Below are 11,487 nucleotides of genomic sequence, written 5' to 3' on the forward strand. Positions count from 1 at the left end.
GACCAGTGTAGCAGCTGCCTCAGCAGCAGTAGGTCTCATATAGAACAAAGGGAAAAGCAAGACTCTCTGATACAATACAGCATGCATCAATCCAATTACACTTGGAGGAGAAGCTCTGGAGGATGTGAGAACCTTTACATATCTGGGCAGCATCATCGATGAACACGGTGCATCTGATGCAGATGTGAAGACTCGGATTGGCAAAGCAAGAGCAGCATATTTACAACTAAAGAACATCCGGAATTCAAAACAACTGTCAACCAACACTAAGATCAGAATTTTCAATACAAATGTCAAGACAGTTCTACTTATGGGGCGGAAACCTGGAGAACTACAAAGTCCATCCATCCAGAAGATACAGGTGTTTATCAACAGTTGTCTATGCAAGATACTTCGGATCCGTTGACCAGACACTGTCAGCGACAAGTTACTGTGGGAGAGAACAAACCAAATTCCAGTGGAGGAAGAAATCAGGAAGAAGCGCTGGAAGTGGATAGGACCCACATTGAGGAAAGCGCCCAACTGTTTTCCATGGTGGTCTAGCTTCAATTGACTCATGATTTCAAATAATAAATACCTTATAGGAGCAATTTAGTCTATATTGCAAAACGTTAAAATTCAATTTTTATTCACTAGAACATTACAAATATATTATTTACATTGTAAACAAACCATCTAATATTCAATTTATTTAACATCATCACCGTCATAACTTAGTGGTTATGTCTTTAGGACCAACGAATATTTGTCTCAATTAAACTATATACTTTTCTAATATTTCGTCTTTTTTCCACAGTCCTTGATTTTAAAATTGTTTTGCTATGCCCCCATAAGGATAATGAATGGTAACTTTGAGATCTACTTATGAACCAGTATTATGCATATATTTTTTATCGTATAATTGCTAAATAACTAAACTATTCATACTCATGTTCCCCTTATCATAAGCTTTATTTTGAGCTATAAGCTATTGTTATACGACTTACCATTCTTCAGTTATCCCTAGTCGATTAATTACTGCCTCCCACATTCACAGCCACATTTCGCTGAATCGTGTACAAATGTTATTTTCTATTTTATTGGCACGATGCGGTCTGTCTGTTTGGTATATAAACTCAGTATGTTTGAAATACAATGATTCATAACGCAGAGGCTGTTCTGGACTTAACTGGCTGGGCTAGGCAGAAGCAGGACCGATACGTACTCTAGACTGCTCGTACGGTTTTGTGTGTCACTGTTCCAATCGATTATTCGCTGCTCTCTAACTGGCGGTTTGGTCACGTCATACGTTAGCAGGGCATCCACTCGGCCACAAGTTATAACATGTTTTATGTTTGCTTGATAACCCATAAGCTTACATAAATTCGTCAAACTTGGAATTTATCTATGTAACCAGAAAAATATGCATTGGTGTCTGAAGGGACTAAGGAAATTTGTTGAGTGAAAATCGTTGTTAATATGATATTGCATTCATGGAACTTAATGAGAATGTACTTGTAGTTTTTTTTATATTTGTACATTTTGTTCACAACAGTTTCAGATTAGGTTTAAATTTTCTTCTTATATAAACAGTTAATTTACGCTGACTAGCACAAGTGTCACTGGTTGTTATTAAGAAAATTTTGTTAAAGTTTTTAGTTGTGGGTCTATTAATCATTCAGAACCTATTACTCGGTTTCAAACATTCATTTTCAACTGATTACTAAGTAAGTTACAGCTTTATCAATGTGTTCCATTATCTTTAGTTGAACAAAATGTTAAGTTCCTAAAATATTCTCTAACATCTATTTTTTTATTCTTTATTTTTTGAAATTTGTAAATATATAATATGTAAAGTACGTGGAGATAGTTTGGCAAAAAATCATTGACTTAGGATTTGAGCTTTTTTGACACTTTAACGACGTGTACCTGTAATCTTCGGTTTGCCGATGAGACGCTGCATTTTTTTGTCTGCCGAACCAGTAGCAATTAAAAACTCAAACTTGATTTATATGCTCAGAAAGAGTTAATGATCAACTTTGGTAAATTCATAGCTTTGACTAGTAACATTAACAATTGTTATTTTTATTATTCTATTTGTTTATTTTATCATACAGTCTTTGCCATACTAATTCTTATTTCATGTACACCAAAATCACTCTTTCATTCATCGGTATTTTTGTATTCACCCAATTCTTTAAAATTATGTGGACGTTTCAAATCTTGTATGGTTGTTACGTAATCCTTCAGTCACTAGTTTCAGACAGTTACCGCCTCATTGCTCTAAATGTTCTACATCCATTTTCAAGTAATTGAAGTCTCATTTAAACTCTTCACAACTTCTATAATTATCATACCATCCATCTTGTCAGTCTCCAAACTCGTTATAATTACTACCTCATTGTCCTATTTTTGAATTCCATCTTCAGTTTACCTTACACTTGTTTTTCCATCTATAAATTTATACAGACAAGTCTTTTTCTCACAGTACATCTATTTTACAGATGCAAGTGTTTATAATCAATAGTCTACATGACGTTACTTCTTGAAATTACATCATGACAGTATTTACGATCAATACTTTGTTAAACATCACAGATCGTCTATACTCTGTCTATGTAGAATCGTTAACAGAAACTTAACTTTAAGGTGTAGAAAACTTATGTTATTGTCGTATTTCATGACTTATATAAATTGATTATAAAACTTCACTGATTGATTGTACTGAATGTCTCTTATCCAAATAATTGAACTCAATTAAGACAGTTGATATTTCTCATTATTAAACAAGTCACTTCAATTTTCATATAGTCTAGTATGTCTACATATGTTATGTGATAATCCTCATCATAAGAAGTTGAATTTCAAGTATATCGAATCACTTTTTTTAAATAGACATTAATATAACAGTCTAATAATCATTTCTAGAAAGAAGAAGGTGTTAACAAATTAATCATTGAGTTAACAGAGAAAAAAATTAACTAATTTACACTTGAACCAATAATCTCTTCACAAAAGAAAATAATTTTGTAGTAATTATCTCGGTCCTGAACATCGATGAGTGAATTTTGTTACTTTACTGTTACTTATTTTTACTTGGTTATTCATGTTGTTGTTGTCTGTTAAAGTTGGTGATATACAATAATTTTCATATTCCGAATGAACTTCATCAGATTTTGTTTCCATTAAATTTGGGGATGAAGATTCACTATCTCCTTGTCTATGAGAACGTTTCCACTTCATACGTCTGTTTTGAAACCATATCTTAACCTAAAAATTTCATTTAAAATAAAATAAAAATTTACAAACTGATCATGATCCACATTACTCAATTTATATTTTCGACATGTAGTTATTTATTTTAACAATTTATGTTATTTTAAATACCATACTCAATTGAAATAACTTTCTTTCATTAGTAAGAAATTAGATGGATGATATTTGAAAACTAGATAACCATTAGCAAAAGTTTCATGAACATTAGGGATCTCACAGAAATCTGCGACTAAGACTCCACACAGGTTATCGAACATAGAACTTCGGATTTCCAGGTCAACCTAATATCTACAAACTATTGTACTGAAATCCTGTCGTCTGAAGTTTTACTTTCATAGAACTTGTAATATACCTCCATTCTCATCTAGTTCAATTGATTCTCTTCTATTTCATTTATTCTCGATTGTTATCACTTCTACGGTCACCGTTTCTCATTACAACTTCAGGAAATCTACTTTTTGTCTAGTTAGGAGTGATTGAGTCATATGTATTGATATCATTGTGAGGAGCTTTTCAAACAAATTGATGAAAACTTAATTATAAATTTTAATCAACTATGTAATCTCAAAGGCAGTACATAATGTTTTTTCCGACTAACGTCAGCTAGTGATGAAAATTATTTTCAAATTTTATAATTTCTTGCCTAAACCACTTTTTTTCACTGTTTGTTGTGATCGATTTTATTCTGTCCACATTTTTTATAGAAATGTTTTGAACTTATCGTAATACATTTTTTTGCTTCAAAGGAACCGAAATCCCTAATATTAAAATTATTTGCAACAGACGTTTTACTAATTAATCATTTCAGCATTGAAATATTGGATAATAGTTGAAAAGTTTTTTTTAATAGGACTATACAGTTTCAAAATAAGTTTTAGATTCCTTGAATGAACATCTGATGATGTTGAGAGTTTACTTCAGATTAGAAGACTATTTATTCAGATGAACAAGTTATTGAACTGTCTTTTCAAATAGTTGTTATTATTGTTATGAAAAGTAGTAATTAGACCATTCATAAATAGCTTATTAGTAAAGGTTATATATAACATCAGTTGATCAGGCCTGAGTGAAAGTAGAAACAATAGTTTAATTTACAAATACAGTGAGATAATGAAAGATATCAATGAGGTATTTTCTTGTGTTCTGTTTAGATCAGATGAATACAAGAAGAACAATATGGAAGGACGTGAACAGTAAATAGTTGAAACAAATTATGATATAGACGGAAAACATCCATTAAAACATTAAATAAAAGTATTAGTTATGCAATCAAAACAGATTCATTATTTTAAATCATTTACAAGTAAAAATCTATCAAAGACAGTAAGGTATCTATTTCATTTGCATCACTAAGAATGTCATCATACACTAAATGAACTCATTCAGTCACTTCTTCCGTCATAGTTTTGATTATTATACAAAGTGATATTAACCGGTCATTTGAGTAGTATTTTTTGGAAATCCCATTTTGTAATTACACAATAAATAATTTTCTTCTGAAAGCAGATAATAAACTATTGATCGAAAATAATTAGATAAAAAATCAAATTACCTGAGTTTCAGTTAAACCAAGAGAAGTGGCTACTTCAAATCGTTTCGGTCTTGATAGGTATTTATTCGATATGAATTGTTGTTCTAATTCCAATAATTGTTGACTAGTAAAAGCAGTTCTTGGTCTACGTGTTTTACCAATTAGAAAATTTGATGATAAGCCAAATGAAACAGCTGAATAAATGAATATGAAATTAAAGATAAAATAGAAGTAAAATATGATTATATTTCTTGTTTGAATAGTGTTTAAACATAAATTCTACTAGTTGATTTATATAAGTAGTATTGAGTAGTTCACATAAAAGTAGTTTTTACAATGATATTCAATAATTTAAATAAATTTGAAAGAAATTACGATATTTTGCAGTTGCTTTGTTCTAATTTAAGAGTCTAAAATGATACGTAATATCGACACGGTGCAAAAAACTAAATGAGTGTTTTCAGTTGTAGCTATTTTCTCCTTCTCCCGTCATTTTATAACGTATATTTTCTTCAAAATTATTTATTATCCGTTAATGAATTACATCAAAGAGAATCTTTTGAAACTTAAATAGGAGAATGTAGTCAAATTGTATGTAAAATACATGCTTACAGGCGATACTGTCTATCAGTTATCTCACTTTGAGAAATAATTATTGACCTAAGAGTTATGTATCATATTTTCGTCAAGTTATGTTAATAATTAACTAACGTTGAACGATATAGACCATTAGATACAGATTCAACTATCTAAGGATATCATGGTCACTTAAAAATCTCAAGGTTCTGAGTTTGATCCCTGGTAAGTTGTTAGATGCACACTTCTGAAGTGTCTTGAATCAAAATGAAATAGTTGTTCAGTGCTCAATTGTTTTCCGGCTGAAGTCAGTCCGTGAAGAGATGCATATTTCAAAAACGACAACATAAATACTTCAAAATTTACTGAATTATTTTTGTTACTCAATATCATTTATAAAGATCTAAATACTTTGAAAAAAATGAATCTTAGAAAGTCACTTGACGAACTCTTGAAATTAACATTGGTTGGCTTGCTTTCATTTTATTCCAGTCTTTATAGCTTCTCGGTTTGATCTATTATTCATATTAACATGGTCTGTTATAGCATGAGAAAGTGTTGATACACTAGAAAATTTGGAAACTCCACGGGAAATATTTCTACATATGTTACTCATCTGGGGATACAACTTTCCTATGCACACTTTTGCCTTTCTCCTATAGATGTGTAAATCCCTGAATGAAACGTACTCACACTCGATAAGCCTTTCAACCTTGACAATACTTTAAAACGAGTTTTTGAACTACTCACAAGTAGTATAGTACATTTTTATAAGCTTTTAAGACTACAACTTATAAACAGAGCATGAGATAAAATCGGAGACTTTTTAGAGTTCACTTAGCCAGGTGATAGCATAAAAAGCAAGGTCTGATAATCTACCTTTTTCCCATAATTTGGCTTGACTAAAATTTCTAGTGAATATAAAAAAGGATTACGAAAATAAAACATTTGAAACACTGAATGAAGTCGACATAAGTTTAAACGCATTATTAAACTTAAGTTCGAATACTGAGACAGTGTTAAGTTCCAACAATATATTTTAAGACTAACCAATAGAACTATCCATCTCCTAAAATTTTTGATCAGTTATCAGAGATCGATTAGTCAGTTATATGTAAACAGCAGTTTAGAATAATTCCATCAAAAATTCATTTCTTTTCTGCAAAAGTTTGGATACATATTGATATTATAGATAACATTTTACTGCCCTCCTTGAACATAAGTGTATTCACAACAGAAACAAAAAGTTAGTGAGCAATAATGATTAAATACGTACACTTTACAGAAGACTGAAATATTCTATTAATTAGCCAAACTTGGTCACTTAACCATGTTTCTAACTTGAAATTAATAAACTCGAATTTCTATTTACTACCAACACAGACGCTCAATCATAAGCTAATTTAAGATTGGACAAAAGTAAATACAACACTGTCATGCTACCTGACCAGTTATTAAACTTTTAAACTACATAGTAATGAATAAGAATTGAGATTCGATATCACAAGTTGAATAACATTTTTATTTCTAGTCCAGTAGTGTTTTGTTATCCGTGAAATCAGTAGATCTTCGAATCGATCCTAGTTACGACATTCTATTAGTTGCAGGTAATACGTAACTAACTAACATTGTAACGAGGTAATGAATCTTTAAATTACTTGGCTTTACAAAGATTTTAATTGGCAGGTCTCTTCGTACACTAAAGAAATAAATTACACTACGGACTATCATAAAAATCTTAGTCGTCTTCTAACAACCACATTAAGTAGAGTTAGGTATATATCACAAGTGAAAATTTAGAGCAACGTAACTAAATGTTTAAAGATATTTTTGGCCACTGACTGATATAAGCTAGTGGACCACTAGTGAACTGTTCAAAACAAGTCTGAAAGCTATCTAATAGTAAGCTCCTATGACCCAACAAGGATATTCTCCTTACACCTTTATGGATCTATCGTTTAGATAACATCTATAGTTTCCGTCAACTCGTGATATGACACTAGAATTATCCAATATAATCAACAATCGTTATTTCACTCCCAACGTGGTAAAACTCTCTACAAACTACACAATCAATTCGGTAAATATTGCTTTTATAACAGTTGTTTCAAGATGATTTTTTCACACTTTACAATAAATATTTAACATCGTTTATTTTGTCCTTCGATGGTTATTAACCTAGTTTGCAAGAGTTTGTACTTTCATGCTTACTGATGTTGAGGAATAGAGTCAATTAGTCTATTGGTAAATGTGCATCCTAAACAGGTTACCTCAGTATAATCGTGTAGTCACGAGTTTTAATTAAAGTTGATTAGTGGAGGTCAGTGTGAACCATGAAGCCTGTTTCACTTTGTTTGAGAAACGTCAGGTGGATGCACTTTGATCCCAGTGTTATACACTGACGTTCAAATCTAGAGCATTTCATGTCAAAAGCTGATATGTTATCCACTGAGCTACTGAGTCCAAATAGCCACTAGCTTGTGCAACGTGTGTTAATCTCGATGAATAGGAGTGAATCAACCAATATTATGTGAGTTAAACACTCACCATTTAAGACTTATTTAATCCCAGATCGATTGCTTTTATGACCCTATTCATTCAATTGTTGTTCATGAAACTGCATCATTTTTTATATAAATATAACTGATGCTTTCTATTGATTCTTTTGTTGTTTCCCGCTACAGTTCAGTATACATGTCTTTATTGTCCTGTTTGTAATTGACCTTATTATTTTACGCCTTTGTATTAATTGTACTAATTTATATTTTAGAAACAGGTTATATGCGTTGGCTAAATACACTCACCTGTTTTGACTATAGCTCTGCTAAGACTTCGTGTATGACAATATAGGGACTTGTTCAAGAAATTCATATCTAGGCGAATTAAATCATTCAATAAGTAGGAAGAGAGACTCGTATTTTTCAGTTGTTAATATCAACAACAGTAAAATACAGTCCTTTATAAACCAAATTCATACACATTGCACACGCTAGAAGCTACCTAAACTCAGTGAATGACACGTTGGCTTTTGAATCGGAAATTACTGGGGCATGAGTCCCGGTTTGAACATCACTATTGCAGTGCAGGCCCATTCAACTGATGAGTCCCAAATAAAATGAAACTAGCTCTCTAATTTTCGTTGTTAGCTACCAACCAACAGTTTATTAACCCAATTAATATTCAATTTACAAGTGAAAATCCTCCAAGTGTAATGTTACTGTTCCTACTTTTTTCCCAGTTTCATATTTATGTTGGAAAAAATTAAAAATAGATCTTTTTCTTCTTCCAAAACTTAATTTCTATAGGTAGAGAGACTAAGAAAGAAAAGAAATGAGTATGAATGAAACATATTAAACAAACAATTTCGATACATGGAAACAATAATAATAATTTTCAGAATATTACATCAATTATCTGCTTTTCCCTTTAGAAATGTAGTATAAACACTCTTCATATTCTTCGTACTTGAATGAAAATAAGGAATACATTTATCCAATCAGAACGAGGAAGAAAAAGACTCAGGAACACATATACACACAAACATAGGGGTAGAAAATACAATGAAAACCATTTATATTTTTAGTGGAAAGAGAAGAAAACAAACTTACATGGAAATACAATAAGGAATATCAATCCCCTATCACGATAGGCAAGACTAGTAACATAACTAATATAACAAATAGATAGCTTAATGAAAACAATCAAATCTTCATCTATCTTTTAGTTACCTATTCATCAGTTGGTTCATTTTTTTGTCATTCTATAGCTGGAGACAAAAATGATGCAAAATATCAACTAGGTAATGACATCATATAGATAGATATACATACGATGTTTACAGTTAAATGTTTATTGAAAAAAATTTTTTTTACAAATAAAAGGAATTATACATAATTATAAAACTGATTGCCGCAAATCAATGTTGTTAAATGTATCAATATGTATAATTGTACTTTAAGTTATTACATTGAAAAATCAACGATAAAACTTGAAAATTGGTTTATAAATGGGGCAAAACAACAAAACACAATGACACAAGTATAAATGGCTTGTGTTAAGTTTTAAAATTAACGCATGATTCATAACTTTTTTTAAAAAAAAGAAATTATATTTTGGAACAAAAGGTATTAATTTATTTCAATTTTCAAAGTTGAATTCACGAGTTAATCTAAGGTAGACCATCATTGAAAATCTGGAAGCATTAGACGGCTGTCGTAGTTTGTAAATTTTCTAAAGCTTACACTGGTCATTAAATGAATAGTAACCACAGTTATATTGTCCAGTTTCTGGTGTTGATTTTATTCTGTTAGTCTGGACTTAGGTTTTTTATATTTGATTCTCTCTAGTAATATTTATTTTTAAGGGGAATAATATTATTCATAAAGTTATAACCAGTATCACTGAATATCATAATCAGAGAAGCAACCACTGTAATTTGATCATGTTATGTAGTTTGATAATCATATTATAAACCAAATGATTCCATGAAGCTTGATCAATTTATACTATTTATTTTCCAGGAAGAATCAAAAGGACATTTTCGTGAATAAGCCCAACAAATTACCATGTCGTTCCATTAGACTTCTAAGAAATCAGACTGTTTCCTAACAGTCATCATTTGTTTCTTCTACATAATACATAAGTGTGGTATCTTATTAAAAAAATTCAACTTATTTGGGGAAAATCGTCAGATGGAATGATTAATTTATGTAAGAAAAACACCTGAAACATTCGAAGCATTCTCAACTGATGAATTTTGTCCCGGTTAGATAAATGTGCTTTCTAGTTAAACATATATTAGCAATTGGGCAAATACTACAAAGTAAAATTAACTGACTTTAAAGTTTACAGGAAAAGTAGTGATATGTGAAAAAGATGTATTTGGAAGTGAACTACACCTCGACCAAATTCTCTAAAATTATATCAGGAATTATCTTAATCAGTTACCTTGAATTTTGTAAATGCAGATTCATAGTCTTAATTATCATTATCAGCACGAAGTGTTAATGAATCTTTAAAACTATGCTTTCTAATATCTGAAACATTGATGATATTTCTAGTAATATAAATGTCATTGAATAAGGTTCGATATGATATTGTTAGTGTAATAACATTTAATTTTAATAGTTAAAATCATGAGTCGATCTAAGCTAAACTACCACTGAAAACATGAAAGCACTAGACGGCCGTTTCATACTAATATGGTACTCCTCAACAGTGTGTATCCACAATACCACACGTGTGACTCGAAACCAGGACCTCTGGTCTCGTGCGCGAATAAATTCAACTATTAGAATTATTACAATCTCCACAAATCATTCTGACAAAAATAATATTTAAGTTGTATATAGTTTCGTATAAATTATACAGTAACAGTCACCTAAGAAACAAGAATACAATGTAATACAATTGATTAACAAACTATTATTTCAATAGGATCTTTACTGAAATAAGTCGATTAGTTAATAATTGCAAAACACTATTGAGTAATTATCTGACTGAAAAACCTAAGTAAGCTGTATGATTATTCGTAAATAATAATAAGTACTTCTAAGTTAAATGATATCAGTTCGTTTTAATTTGTTCATTTAAGTAATTATTCAAATAATTTGTCGTTGAGATAAACGTCATTTAAGGTAAAAGAATTGAATATAGCAACAATTAGGGATTAGGACTAAAAATAATTTAGTTCACTAACACTGTATGGTAGTGCACAACTGAACATAGAAATCAGTTTGGTAAAGAATCAAGATTTTCTACCCATCAGTAGACATGTATATGCAAATTTCGAATTTCTGAAATTGCTTTTTTAGATCTGAGCATTCATTATCGATTGTTATGGTAAAAGCTATGATTGTGACTACGAAAGATCAGCTCTACTAACAATGGTCTGCATACTTCTAAAATCAATAATGAATGCCTACCTAAAAACCAATAATATTATCTGATTTAAAAATACTTTAGTTCAGTAAGTTTCAACACCAAGGTTGGACGTGATATTCTCAAATAAATCGAGCATTTGTTGGAAAGTTTATAATGATAAAATAATTGTATTTTTGTGGTATCTTAATGTATAGAAATTTGGACTGTTGACGTTTCTTGACTTAATGTAAGTCACTTCTTCG

At 30.5% G+C, this 11,487-nt stretch overlaps 1 protein-coding gene across 1 annotated transcript; it reads right to left on the bottom strand.

The window, feature by feature from the left end:
• Positions 1 to 3,015: 3,015 nt before the first annotated feature.
• Smp_126190 (homeobix protein hb9 mnx2, putative) lies at positions 3,016 to 6,428 on the bottom strand (the record flags this gene model as incomplete). Its single annotated transcript, XM_018796764.1, has 3 exons — positions 3,016 to 3,243; positions 4,808 to 4,980; positions 6,413 to 6,428. 3 exons carry the CDS (start codon positions 6,426 to 6,428, stop codon positions 3,016 to 3,018), a joined length of 417 nt encoding a protein of 138 aa, XP_018646844.1.
• Between the last annotated feature and the right edge of the window lie 5,059 nt (positions 6,429 to 11,487).

Source organism: Schistosoma mansoni, assembly GCF_000237925.1.
Source record: "Schistosoma mansoni, WGS project CABG00000000 data, supercontig 0170, strain Puerto Rico, whole genome shotgun sequence".
In the NCBI taxonomy this organism is placed as follows: domain Eukaryota; kingdom Metazoa; phylum Platyhelminthes; class Trematoda; order Strigeidida; family Schistosomatidae; genus Schistosoma; species Schistosoma mansoni.